Below are 14260 nucleotides of genomic sequence, written 5' to 3' on the forward strand. Positions count from 1 at the left end.
CAAGTAAGAAGAGATAAATTTTCCGGGCTCTCGTGTCCGTAAAATGCATTCATATCATGCATCGCATAAGCATCTCTTCATAACATCATAATGAACATATCGTTCCTGCATTTGTCCGTTATCATATTCCAGCCTCACATTTTGCATGAGTCATGGCATCATCATGCATATGCGTTCAACAAACTTTTTGATCTGCAAAATTGCATACCATTTGTTTTCATGTTTGCTCATCCTTGTGTTTTCCTCTACAAAAACAAAAAAGGGGAAGCGTGAAACTTCACACTACATTCTTAGTTGCATGTGTTAGGCACCATGAGCCAACCATGTTGGGATCATAAACCCATTTCTAAAAAAAAAAAAAAACACACAACAACAAAAACAAATAATTGAACATGGTACCTAATGCATGGCGCATTTGGGGGCGCAGTGCCCCATGTGTACAATTAAGAAGGTGATATGGACCTTCCGGCTTCCCGTGACAAAGGACGAGACCAACATACAATGCATGCTAGAGATAAAATGTGGGAGTGACTTGATTCGCACTGATTTTTGGAGTAAAAATGTGGGATAAAATCATTTTTTTCAAAAAGTTATAACTAGTCAAGATCTGAGCGACAATACAAACTTCCTAGCGGTTTCTAATCATATGGTCTATTAAGTCTATCATATGCTGACAATAGCTGAGAAGTCCGTGGATCTCCTCGGGGGCAGAGTAGGTGTCCGCCACTGCTTTGGCCTTGGCTAGCAATGGGGGAAGTTCTTGACTCCTGTTCAAAGTAAGAGCAAATCGGTCCGTCCACATTGTTGCCTCTTGGTGCAATGAATCAATTACCCTTTCCCTTGCTTCCCTTTTTGCTGATATCTTGGCGTACTCATCCTCTAGCCTTTGCTCGTGAGTCGCCGCTAGATTTAGCTTCTCTTTGCACTTATCGATGATGGCCCACATATTCCCTTCAGTCTCGCTTAACTGTTGGGACAAATTTCTTTTCGACCTAAGGCAAACCTTTAGCTCGTCCTTCAAGATCATGCCTTTGACCCATGATGATTCCTTTCACCTCTTCGGAGCTTGAGCTCACTATTGCTGCCCTATAAAGCCCCTCCAAACTTTGCTTTGGTCGTGTTCTTCCTTTCGGGCCTTCTTGGTTTCTCATTCCAAGGCTTCATCGGTGGCCATATTGACATCCCTTAGTTCATCATACTCTTTTCAGACTTTGATGGCTATGGACTTGAACTTCTCTTCGACTACCCAGGCTCTTTCAAGCTCTGCCTTTAGGGCTTGTACCTCATCACTTTCTTCCGAAGCTTTAACCTCATCGTCTCTCACAGTCTTTAGATTTGGGAGCCAATCCAATCCTTGTGTTCGGACTCTCAGCCACTTATGATAGCCGCCGATGATCCCATTACTACTTCCCCTAAGCTCTCTGTCCTTTCTTCACGCCGCATCCCATGCCTTGCGAACTCCTTGGAGTACCCTTGCGTTGTGGTCACTGAAACCTCGTGCGATGAAAGGCGTGATGCTTTCGTCTGATGGCACTCCTCTCATGGGACATCCTTCGCATGAAGATAGAATCCTGATTCTTCCTTCCTTCTAGCGAGGGAACCATTTAACAGACGCCCCTCCATGCTAGCCAAGAGTTGGTGCACAACAAACAATTCTTGCGCCGCTCTTTTCACATCCCCGGTCGAACGTGTCATACATGGCCAAAATGGCGACGACCGGGCTTTCCTTGCCATGATGAAAGGCGAGGAAAGCGTCAATCGCTGCTAGGTCCACTAACCCTTCCATATTCGGAAAGAGGACAACTCCAAAGATCAAAAGCGCCAAGATGTCAATAAAAGAAAGCCCATTCGCCTTAATTTGCTAAGACCTTTGCCCTTTCCTCCAAACACTTCCTTGGTACTCCGACTACCCCATTCCTGTTTTGCTTTACACGGTCCAACTCTTGTGCTGAGATTTTCACCACCTTGGCAACTCTTGTCGTGGAGGGATAGAACCCAGAGAAAAGATATGGCTTCCTTCCTCCCAGTGGGCATCCCAGGATTTCTTCAAACTCTTTCACAGTCGGCACTAGCTGGAAGTCCTCAAATGTGAAGCACCTTAGGGGCTGGTCATAATACTGGGAAAGGGATGCAATCGGTTCCATGGAGACTTCTACCCTAGCTAGGTCCCAAATCTTACCATAGGCTTTGCGGAAGGCTTGCCGTTGAAGTTGACCCATTAATTGCCCCAACTTTCGTAAACTGGTGACCTCTAAGCTCTTGATTTTGACTTGATAGAACCTCTTTTTAAGCGAAGGCTTTTGACTTGATCCCATGTTTTACTAAAGTGAAATAAAATCTAGTGCAAAACAAAACTCCTACATCTATCATGGGTGGAATGGATGAATGCATGAAGAAATGCATATGACACAGATGCAATTTACGAATACGGGAGCCCGAGAAATTGTTTCCTTCTTGGATACAACGTTTGGGCAGCATGGCACCCAACGTATGTTTTTTAAGAAGGCGACACGGACCCTCCGTCGGTTTGCTAAAGTGAGGGGATCAAAGACGAAACCCACGCATGATGCATATGCGAAAGGCACAACACGGGGATGTACATAGTACGACAATATTCACAAACAAATATAAGCAAAAGGGTATATGATAATTATGCATGGCAGTGTGAAAAATGGCACGCAGCGTGTTTGCTCCGTGCCCCTATTTAAGGGACCTATAAGGGAGAGAGCTAACTAGGCTTTTAGTGATAACCCCCAAGGTAGTCATATCTCTCTTGATGGTTTCTAGAGGTATCATCCCCTTCGAAGAACATACTGCAGCAGTAGGGACTACTAGCAACAATATGTTTTCAAAGAGAAAAACTCTAGATGAGGGTTCACTGTAATCAAGCAAGTCGGAGACCTAGCATGATCACGGATTCACCTCCACTCCTTATGTTCCCACGAACCCGGGTATAGGGCCCTTTTTCAACTCACCGTGTGTGCAAATAGTGTTAGTGTTTGTGTGCATCAAATGAATAAATATTTACCTCATGCATACAAAAAAAATGCACTAAAAGCATCAAAGAGTTATATATACAAGAACATAATAAGGGGAAGCCAACAAAGGAGTAAGTCATGGCAAAATTTGCACAAGATTAAATGGCCTAACTCTCTAAAAACAGTCCCCAGCGGAGTCGCCAACTGTCGCAACCTACCCTTCGGCGGGAGGGCGACGCGTGACTCGCGGGATGCGTGTTCCACGAAAGGAATACGCGCGGAGTCGCCACCAACGTTTATTTGAGGAAAACGTCGGAAAAACCGGAAAAGACGCGATCTACGAACTTTTAAGTGAAAGGTTCGGGAGTTGTATTTACGCGCGGGGAAGGTATTAGCACCCCACAGGTCCGTCACAAGGGACGACAGCCTTTAATCGAATGTGCAAACATGACTTTGATTTTTACGTTCCCTTTTATGTCCTTATATCCTTTATACCGTTTTTATATTTTTTCTCTTTTTGTGGTCGACAAGGGTGTTTCCCTTTGCTCCTACGTATTCCTCAATTGGGATGAGAAAATCAGACCTACGTAGTTCTTTCTTATGCGTGAATCAAGTGATTCTTTTTACTTGAAAGGTGATCATTTTAAGGCGTTGGACCTTAAAAATGACCCATTTTACTTAATAAGAAATTGAAGTGATAAACTTTCAAAAACCTATTTTTGTGGACGAGCTTGACTAGGCGAGTTGATTTTAGCCTTTGTTTCACCTTAGTTATTAGTCAATTCGATTAAGAATGAGAAATCTCAAAGAGAAAACGTCCGATTGATTTTTCGCTTTACTTTACTAAAAAATATTTTTTTGATTATTATATTATTATTTTACCTCTTTTTTTGATTTCCAACGTGGTTACGGCATGACCGAACGGTCGGAATTCATTTTAACCAAAATTAACGGATGATACAATTCAAATGATCAGTGGAAATTTATTTTATTTTTAGATTAAGCGAGAAATGACTTAAATAAATGGCTTAAGCACGTCAAAAGGGAAGAAAAGAAAACTGAAAGTAAACGAAATTAAAGTGAAAGTACACAAAACAAGAAATGAATTGAAAGTCTCGGATTCGAAAACTAACCCGTTGAAGAATGAAGAACGAACGAAGAACGGATGAAGAACGGTGAAGAACGACGAAGAACGATGAAGAATTTCCACAGAATCGCTTACGGAAGCGTTACAGAAGCACTTCGACTCGATTTTTCTTCACGAAAACGTGTTTTTTGCCCAAAATAGCCGAAATGCATAGCCAAAGGGGTCTTGAACATTTTGAAACAGCTCCCCCCCTCCCCTATTTATAGAAAAAAAGGGAGGTGCTTGCCGCCCAAAGACTTAATGAAGAAGATTTCTAAGCGCACCCGAATTACTAAGTTCACCCCCCTTTTCGTATTTTACGGAAAAGTTACGGAAGCCTTACGGAACTGTTTTCAAATTTGATTTTCATCTTTTTTCTCTTCCCTTTCACCAATGTTAAGTGGAATATGCTTACCCAAGGTTTTCGGAAATTTTACGGAAGTATTACGGAAGCCACGAAAGCCCCGAAAACCATTTTTCAAAAACGTGGAGGAGCTTGCCGCCCAGTTGCTTCCTCCTTAAGCAACCCAACTTCCAAAATGTTCCGGAAGGGCCTAGATTTGAATTGCTATTTACACCCCTATCTTGATAAGTTCACCCCCTTACCTTTTTTGGTGATTCTTTTTTCGTAAAGTTACGGAAACTTACGAATCTCGTAACGATACTTGTTTTCTTTCCGTAATGTTACGGAACCTTGCGGATTACATAATCACCCCTTTTTGACTTACGGAATGTTACGGAATCTCACTTAATTATGCAATGATGCTTCCATTTGATTTCCGGTGTGTCACGGAAACTTACGGATTGTGCATCAATATTTTTTGGTTTTCCGGCATGTCCTGGAATTTCACAAATTGCCTAATGATGGGTGCCAAGCACCTCACAAGGACCAAAGAAAGGTCGCATGTCATCAAGCAAAGGTCCCCGGACGAAATTAGAGTATGACATAGCTAAATAACACTGTTGTAAATAATGTCATGTGTGAACTTAATTTTGAACGTAATTATAATGGTACAAACTTGTGAATGGAATGTCTATTACTGATAGTGTGTAATGTTATTATATAATTTGAGTATAAGTGAATATCACTTTACTAGTTCAACTACTAATTGTGTAACTTTTTTAATTTTTTAGCATATAATGTAATATAAATTACTTAATTTATATCTATAAATTTCATAATAGTGATTATTCCATTATCTACTATCCTACTATACCAGTTATGGGGTCAAATGCTCTGCATCAGTATTGAGGGTGGTTTTTCATGCCATCATCAATTTACAAGAATATTAATTGATTTAATTGGAGTCTTTGTACATAATTACCTAATACTTAATTTCTTGTTAGAAAAGTACATTGGCCAAGAGTTTACTTTTACTTTTCACCCACTGTTTATAGGGAAGTGGAAAAGCTTCCTACAACTTGTATTTCTGCCTTGATATCTACTAAATTACTAAATTGGCTGGTTTGTACTGTAACTTTTTTTTGGGGTTTCAGAAAGAAGTATCCCGTTTGCGTGGTCTAGTTGGTGGAGGAGAAATTCAGGATAATGACATTTTAGTTGTCAGCTTCCCAGGTTCTCCTGGATCCTTCAAGTGGGAGGGTGTGCAAGGATCATTCACTCCATTAACCTCTGTTAAAAGGATATCTCAGGTTGATATTTATTTGTGTCCAAGAAATCATTCAGTCTCCCATAACCTTGTTTACTGATAAGCATCTTTCTCTTTTTGCAGAAAAAAGACTATGACATTGCCCTTGTTGGGGCCTTTAGAAGGGAAAAGGACAAAGAGATGGAATTACAGGCACTAAGAGATGAAATTCAAGCGTCCATGAAGCTGGTATCTTTGAAAAGCCATATATTTCTTATTGTTTTGTTATCAGTTTTGAATGATTGATTAATGAGGGAGAGAATAAACAAGTTTTGACCTATAAGTAGCAATTTATAATTATATACGAGAAACACCTATCAATTTAGTTTGTTGTCATAGAGCTCCATTCTAGTATTTTCAATGTTTTAATTTATAATCACTCTTTTTTGTTGATTTATCAATAATGATAATTCTTGATGTTTTTGTGATGAATTAAATGATTGAAAATATGGGATGATTTTAGGTGAGACAAAGAGAAGATGAGATACAAAGTTTGAAGATGAGACTACGTTTTCGAGAAGCTGGAATAAAAAGATTAGAAACAGTTGCTTCTGAGAAGATCTCAGCTGAGACACACTTGCTAAAAGAAAAAGAGGAGCACTTGAAGGAAATTGAGGTCTTGCGGGCCCAGGTGGATCGGAATAATGAAGCAACTAGATTTGCTATGGAAAATTTGCAGCTAAAAGAAGAAATTAGAAGGCATGTTTTATTGATACAGCTAAAATACTTTTTTGTTGCTTTTTTTTTATTCATGTGCATGCAAAAGTAACTCACTTTGATTTCATGATTAAAGTAAAGGTTGGGAAGTGGCATAGTTACTCTATGACCAAAAATCAATCTTCCAGTATGAACAATATATACATTGCCTATTATATCCACAAATATGAAAATATGTAAATCAGTTGAGGCAAGAACACAGCCTTATGGTATTGTCAAACTCAAAAGAAACTAGTCAACCAACCAGTCCAAGTTCTCCAACAAATTAGTGCTAGCTAGATTACCAGTGACTTTTCTGTCATATACATGTTTTCCATAATGTCATGTTGCTAATGCTTATGTATCTTCAAAACAGGTTAAAGTCTTTTTGTATGGAAGGTGAACGAGAACGGATGAGTGAACAAATCATGGTATTGGAAAACAAGGTATGAATGGATGCTTTTGTACTTTGTAAAATTTTCAGTCAATCCCTCTCATGTTGATTTTTATTTTTTCCTTTCACTTGTATGTGTAGTTGTTGGAAGCACTAGATTGGAAATTTATGCATGAAACAGATCTGGTAAGGGTTCAGGTTTTCACTTTTTTTAGTGTAATAATTTTTTCTTGTGTCTAGAATAAAAGGCACTGCAAACTCCTATCTTGACCTCTTTGTCTTTTGCGAATGTTAGAAAAAAAATTCTGATTTGATGATCGAAGATGTACATAATGATGGTAATCTCATCTCCAAACAGGTAAGAATGATATAGTATTTCCTGCATCCATATTCATGTTTGAAGCAGTGAATGTCACAATAGCTTACTTCAACATAGATGTAAGCTAGAACCTAGAATCTGATTTTGATTGTGCCCATTTATCAGGTTTTCAGATTAGCAGTCACTTTTCAGTGACCCACTGTATAAATTTCATGAGTCTTTATCTAAGTTTCTGAAATCAACATAATTTACCAGTTTGGTGTTGTCATCAAATCTTGCTAAATTAAGCTTTCCAGTATAAATATTGGTGGACATATATTGAATCTCATGAAAATGGAAAAACAGGCCCATCTCAATTAGTGTGTTTTAAATCTAACATGAATAATACTGGCGCTCAAGTAGTAGTAGGTAGTGGTAGACATGGAATGCAGTTTAGACTATACATTTTGTTTCTTCATGTTCTTCATTTACCACTTTTTAGAAATGGTCAGGGTGGAAACTCTAAATCATCTATTTTTCTTCATTTACCACTATTATCACATTGTGGATATTCTAGAAGCTCAGTCCATATGTCAATCATTGTCATATGGCCAGTCATTGAATAAGGAGCCCTAGTAATTATTTAGATATCCAATGTGTAAAAAGATAGAATGTCTTTCTGCTTAATTATCTTACATTTATAGTTGTTTGTAATTTTTTGTGCTTGCATTTTAAATTTTCTGTGAATATGACTTATTCAACTATTTAATTCTTATTAATATTTGTCTTTAGGAGTCAAGTTGAAAATCACGATGGCAGTCTTTGGTTAGGGAGGAAAATGAGTTTCTCAAGATTCAGGTCTAGATCACACTTGTTTGTACTCTTATTTTTTTTAAAAAAAAATTTATTCAACTTACTAGTCCATTTGTCTGTCACATTCTCTCTGACTTGATATGTTTTATCTACGACAGGCTATACAAAACCAGCCTTTGGGTTGGGGAGGGTATGCTCTAAAATGCAAACTTCAGAACCTAAAACATAGACTAAAATCCTGGAGTAGAGATATCTGTGGAGATCTTGGCAGCAAGGTGAAGCAAACTCAGAATAGGTCACTGCAAGGAAGGCATAGTATTTTTTATATGTACGGAAGACTTAATGCCCCACGACACTTTGGGAATGATAATAGAAATTATTTGCCATCATCTGTGTTTATGGAACAAACACCTTATGAAATCAGTGCTCATGGCTCTTCAAGGTAAAGAAAAGAAAACTAGCCAGTGGGGAAATTAACTATAACGCATGTATTAAAACATGAATAAAATTTTGATATATCTTTAATGTTATTCTGTGTAGATTACACCCGACAGCACTCTTCAATAGTAAAATGATGATAAGATCAAGTTCAGGGTGGGACAAAGATTTATATAATTGTCAGTCGTATCAACGTAGTTTCTGCAGTCCTAACCTCACTGGGCACGCGAAGTTTGATGCTGAGGTAATAAAACTGCTACATTACTCACATTTTTACCTGCCAATTCATATTATTTGATTTGCTTAATTATGAGAATTGAAAATAGGTAAATTAAAGGAGAAATAAGAATGATACAAATAAAAGAGAAATAAAGTATATTATTTAGATTAATAGAAATAGGGAGGGGGAGTAGAGAAATTTCTCTCTACTTATTTTGATGAGTGAAAAAGAAAATCAAATAACATAATTTTTTTAAATTTTTTATATAATAATAAAAACTAAAAAATAAAAATGAAATAGAGATTAATTATTCTGCTCCATTTCATTCCAATTTGGGAAAAAAAGTGTTTTCTAGTAGATCTCATGAAAATAACTTCACTTCTATCTATTTTTTTTCTCCCAATCAAATGGGGTTAGAGTTTATATTCCCCATAACATTGATTTATAATTTTAAAATGGGAAAGGAGAATTAAGTCCCTTTAATTTTATTTTTTTCAAATAGACAGCCTCAACTTTAATTTTGTCTTAATTAATACTTAAATTATACTTTTTCTTTCAAATAGACAACATGAACTTTAAAATTATTATGATTGATATTTAAACTTTAACTTTTTCATAAATAGGCACCTTGAACTTTAATTGCATTTCAATTAATCTTTAAAACTTATCTTTTTACTAATATTTTTTTTATCTTAAATGTTAATCATTCATTTTTTTGTTACAACTCATTTTCATATTTAAAATGTAATAAAGAATATAAATTTAAAAGATATGTATAAAAAGGGAAAATAATAACATAAAAAAGTATTATTTGATTTTTTAATTTTTAATTTTATTAAATTTTAATGTTTGATCAAATCTTATTTTGGGAAGACTCTTGGGTGGGTGATGGCTCTGTTCTTAGAGAAAAATACCCAGATTTATATGAGGTATCTTCTCAAAAACTTCAGACAGTGGCAAGCATGGGGATTTTTGGAGAAAATGGCTGGGAGTGGAAATTTTCTTGGAAAAGACATCTTTTTGATAGTGAATTGGGGGAAGCCACAACTTTTATCGACCATACCTCAGCTATAAGTCCTGTTGCAGACTTGAAGGATGACTGGGTGTGGGGAGCTCAACCAACGGGAATGTTCTCTACAAATTCTGCTTACAACTGTCTCAGATCTGAGCAGTCTCTCCATCAGCCAAACAGTGGCTTTAGACAGCTATGGGAAATCAAAATCCCCCCTGCAGCTTTATCCTTTGCCTGGAGATTACTCTGGGATAGGCTTCCTTCTAAGGATAATTTAATCATTAGACAGATTGTCCTCCAAAACGATCTATGCCCTTTTTGCCAAAGCCAAGTGGAATCTGCTTCTCACCTTTTCTTCACTTGTTATAAAGTTATGCCATTATGGTGGGAATTCAACTCATGGGTGAAGGAAGATAGAGTTTTGCACAGCAAGCCTATGGACAACTTTCTTCAGCATTGTTCATTGGCTGGATCGAGGAATTCTAACAGAAGGAGGAAGATTTGGTGGATTGCAGCTACCAAATCCATTTGGAGCCTTAGAAACGACATGGTTTTCAACAACCAGTCTTTTGACATATCTAAATTGATGGACAGATCTATTTATCTCACTTGGTCTTGGTTGAGGGGATGGGAAAAGGATTTTACTGTTCCTTTTCACCAATGGTCCTCTTATATGTCTTTGTCATTCATTTAATGTGTCATTTGTAGGGATGGGTTTTATTGATTTTGGTGGCTGTTGGTTATTTTTCTGTGTTTTAGGGGATGCTACCCTTTGTTTTCCTGTAGTACCTCTGGTACTATGCTTCTTATATATATAATATTATTTTTGGCTGTTCAAAAAAAAAAAGAGAAGCAGAGGCTCATGAGACAGCAATTATGCTGGCAAAGGAGAATGATGAACTCAAGATGAAACTTAAAGCCTTGATTGAGGATAATAGTAAACTAATTGAATTGTATGAACAAGCTGCTGCTGAGAACAATAATAGAAATGTTAATAAAGGGGAGGATGGTCAAGAAATTGGTTCCAAGATTGACAATGGTTTTTGTAGGGTGGTTTTTCTTTCCTGTTTTACAGGTCTACTATGTATCTTGTAGTACCTCTGGTACTTTTTTAATCAATATATATATATTTGCTTTCCAAAAAAAAATTATATCAATGAAGAGTAAATTACAGTAAATGTCACTGAAATTCCCCCTGATATCCCTGTTTTTTCTACTCGTACACTAACCCTATTAATTATTTGCAAAACATGACACTAATATCCTTGTACATTACACTATACCATTAATTGATTGAAAATCATTACACCATGTACCCTTGTAAGAAAGCAGCTGTAAACATTAAAAAACCAAGGGTTTTGTGCAATATCAAAAACTTTTAAGGGGAGTTAGTGCAATTTAATGTTATATAAAATGTAAACAATTTGAATTCAAAACAAAAGACGCATCATTTCACAGACAAATTGTTCCAATGAATCAGAACGCCTTGCCACTTTCTTGGCTTCAACTCTTTTAAGTCAATTTATGAGAACACACTCATTGATTGTGCAGGTATTGTTATTTCAGTATTTAGAAACTTAATGAGAGAAATGACAGTCAACAGTTACAAAGTAGGAAACATATCATAACAGGGGAGTTCATGTCCACCTCAAATGCAATAAACAATGAAACTATAACTGATAGAACGAACGCAGGCAGAAGGTACCTTAGATTGAACAACACACGATGCTGGCCTCTGTGTTCTGCTGGCAGGAATGACGACCTGCGATTAAATTAGGGGTCTTTGGTCTGGTCATTTGACAGATAGTATAGATTAGGGTTTATAGTTTTTAAGATGTAAATATATATATATATATATATATATATATATATATATATAACTATTAATTTAATCAAGGGACGAAATTAAGGTTTAAGGATGAGAACCTGCAGAAAATCACGGTGCTGCGTGTGACTTAGCGAGTTAGGGTGTTGCAACTGGAGGATAAAAAGCACAAATTGAGGACCAGAGAGAGCTCAGAGCTGTTCCAATGTTGTTGAAGACAAGATGTTTAGAAATTTTTTTGTTTTAATTTAGATCATTAAAATTCAAAAAGGGGTAAAAAATAATAGAAAAAACATTGTGGCAAATTATAGCCGCCAATAAATGCTAAGACCAAATAAACCACAACTGTATGCTTTGTGACGTTTATAGCCAATCAGTATTTTAATTTTTAAACCGCGGCAATGTATATATTGTGTTGGGATAAAACACAACAATCCATTTTATCCCACAAAATAATGGCCATACCATAAAAAAAACAGAAACAACTATTTATCACTTTATCTTTATCATGAAAATTTAATTGATTTTTTTCACCATCAATCTAATCCAAACACACTAGTAAGTTGAATTCCAAAGAATTCCTATGGGGGGAAAACCAGATAGTAGGAAGATTGCTTGGATTTCTTGGAGCCAGTGCTGCTCTCCTAAGCATATGGGAGGGTTGGGGATTAGAGATCTTCCAAGTCTTAACAAGGCTCTGTTGTTCAAATGGAAGTGGCTGATGTTCCACCAACCAGCCAGCTTTGGACCAGAATTCTGATCTCTATGTACAATGGCTGGAGGGGATTGGAGTATGGTCCTCGAAAGCAGTATTTCTCTACTTGGTGGGCTGATTTAAGGGCCATCTTTCAACAGCAAAATGTGGTCAGTGCTGATAATCAAATCAGGTGGAAGCTGGGGAGAGGTGACAAATTCCTCTTTTGGGAAGATCCTTGGGGTGATGAAGGAGTTCCTCTAAAGGATCAATTCCATGAGTTATTCAGTATTTCTTCCCAAAGAGATTTAAGGGTGGCAGAGGTGGGATCCTGGACAGAGAATGGATGGGTCTGGAATATGGTTTGGAGAAGACACTTGTTTGATAATGAGGTGCAGCTAGCCTCTATTTTCATTGATCACATCCACCAAATCAGAGTTAACAACAATCTCAATGATACCTGGGTTTGGGGAGCTGAATCCTCTGGGATTTTGTCAACTAAATTTGGTTATCAAGTTATTAAATCTGAGATGGTACATTCAAGGTCTGTACCTGGGATTCAAGAAACTTTGGGAGATCAAACTTCCTCCTAAAGCCCTTTCTTTTGTTTGGAGGTTATTATGGGACAGACTTCCCACGAAGGACAACTTGATCAAGAGGCAGATTCAGGTAGATAATGATTTATGTCCCTTCTGTCACAATCAACCCGAATCCGCATCCCATCTATTTTTCACCTGTGGCAAAACTATGGCTATATGGTGGGAATACCTTTCTTGGGTAAAGGAAGACAAGGTGTTTCACTGTAGGCCTTTGGATAATTTTATCCAACACTACTCCTCAGCAACTTCAAAGGTTTCTAACACAAGAAGGACAATGTGGTGGATAGCAGCTATAGTATAAATTTGGAGGCTCAGAAATGCTATCATTTTTCAGAATCAAACTTTTGATCTCAATAGGCTGACAGATAGCACTTTATGCTAACTAGGATTCTAAATTTTGGGGAACTATTCAAGATTAGGAATTTTATGTTATTCCTGGAGTGGATATTACTGTCCTACTTTTCTCTATTTAAGACAACAACCTTATTTCTTAAGGATTGAATTTTGATTTGACTTTAAATGCAGGACCTATCAAACTTTTACAATGGGTTTGGTATACATGAATGAAAATGGATGAAAGTGTGAGGAATGAAAAGAGATGAAAGAGAGTAATGTATACTATTCTCTGAGTGGCTGTCATTTGTTTCTAAAAGGAAACAGCATACTGACTCAATAATTATAATATAAACACAAAAAACAAAAAAAACATTTGCATTTGGATATACTTATTAGTATAAATATGATAATCTGCTCCTAAATACACCATAATGATCTGATATCCTACTGTGGGTCGTGTTGAAACATTCAAATAGGATCTAAGTCAAAATGATTTTAAAAAAAGAATCCCTTTGCAGAGGGAGCCACAAATTGTAACGCAGCAACTACAGAATCTACAGAAACACCAAAGATACACCAACTTACCAACCAATAACACCCCATAAGAATTTTATTTTTTTTAATCATTTGTAAACGCACAATCAAAATTAATAATCAAAAAGTACCTTGTGCCAGCAATAGATGCAGAAGGTGGTTCAGTACTTATGGTCTTCAATTTAACCTTGTTGAGTAAGTCTTCCAATTGATCTAAGTTCCTCTGAAAAATGTAACAAAAATAATTCAAACCCAAAGTACACAACGCAAATAATTATCCAACTCGAATAGCAGTTATTGGACTCTTAGTTTCAGAAAAAGCTTAATTACTCCAATTTGCTGACTATGTAAATGAGTGAAAAACCTGTATACATTGTTGATCCGATAACCAAGTAACACATGTTTCCACAAAGAAAATAAAAGTGAAGCTAACTTTTTCTGACTAAGTAGAGAAATGCCAAAACAACACATAAAAAATGGAAATACTTATAAAATCAATGATTTTAAACTGCATTAACTGCACTTTTACACGTAAACAAGAAAAAGAAAAATAAAAAACACATGGTCAACAAAAAAAAAACAAAAAGCAGGTTAGGATGTTACCTCTTATAATCTAACCACGTTCGGATGCTTCAGCAGCTTCAAGGT

The 14260-nt window shown here is 36.7% G+C and overlaps 3 protein-coding genes and 1 long non-coding RNA gene across 5 annotated transcripts in view; all 4 read left to right on the top strand.

Moving 5' to 3' along the window:
• Positions 1-6743, top strand: part of LOC114379643 (kinesin-like protein KIN-12E) — a 35604-nt gene extending 28861 nt beyond the window's left edge. Inside the window, exons 3-5 of one of the 2 annotated variants that reach the window (XR_003659550.1) lie at positions 5602-5757; positions 5838-5942; positions 6217-6743. Coding sequence is in view for 1 of the 2 variants with exons in the window: in XM_028338330.1 (XP_028194131.1) it covers positions 5681-5757; positions 5838-5942; positions 6217-6522 (488 nt within the window). In the remaining variant the exon portion in view is untranslated. The remainder of the gene's footprint in view (positions 1-5601; positions 5758-5837; positions 5943-6216) is intronic. The other variant, XM_028338330.1, reaches the window with a different exon arrangement.
• Positions 6744-6835: 92 nt separating this feature from the next.
• On the top strand, positions 6836-7992 carry LOC114379644. Its single transcript, XR_003659551.1, has 4 exons — positions 6836-6895; positions 6985-7029; positions 7139-7201; positions 7934-7992. It is a non-coding gene; the product is annotated as an uncharacterized LOC114379644 (long non-coding RNA).
• A 102-nt stretch (positions 7993-8094) lies between these two features.
• LOC114378910 lies at positions 8095-9686 on the top strand. The gene is made up of 3 exons (XM_028337496.1): positions 8095-8396; positions 8495-8636; positions 9486-9686. Exons 1-3 carry the CDS (start codon positions 8095-8097, stop codon positions 9684-9686), a joined length of 645 nt encoding a protein of 214 aa, XP_028193297.1.
• Positions 9687-9739: 53 nt separating this feature from the next.
• LOC114378911 lies at positions 9740-10318 on the top strand. The gene has a single exon (XM_028337497.1). The coding sequence runs from the start codon at positions 9740-9742 to the stop codon at positions 10316-10318; it is 579 nt and encodes a 192-aa protein (XP_028193298.1).
• The last annotated feature ends 3942 nt before the right edge of the window (positions 10319-14260 follow it).

Source organism: Glycine soja, chromosome 12 (assembly GCF_004193775.1).
Source record: "Glycine soja cultivar W05 chromosome 12, ASM419377v2, whole genome shotgun sequence".
NCBI classification, from domain to species: Eukaryota; Viridiplantae; Streptophyta; class Magnoliopsida; order Fabales; family Fabaceae; genus Glycine; species Glycine soja.

What these genes read in the sequence shown, in the direction of transcription:
- LOC114378910 (XM_028337496.1), top strand. Translation starts at nt 8,095, where the DNA reads ATGTTTTATCTACGACAGGCTATACAAAACCAGCCTTTGGGTTGGGGA. An exon ending in AGTGCTCATGGCTCTTCAAG is followed by an intron (nt 8,397 to 8,494) that starts GTAAAGAAAAGA and finishes TATTCTGTGTAG; the next exon opens with ATTACACCCGACAGCACTCT. An exon ending in ACGCGAAGTTTGATGCTGAG is followed by an intron (nt 8,637 to 9,485) that starts GTAATAAAACTG and finishes TATTTTGGGAAG; the next exon opens with ACTCTTGGGTGGGTGATGGC.
- LOC114378911 (XM_028337497.1), top strand. Translation starts at nt 9,740, where the DNA reads ATGTTCTCTACAAATTCTGCTTACAACTGTCTCAGATCTGAGCAGTCT.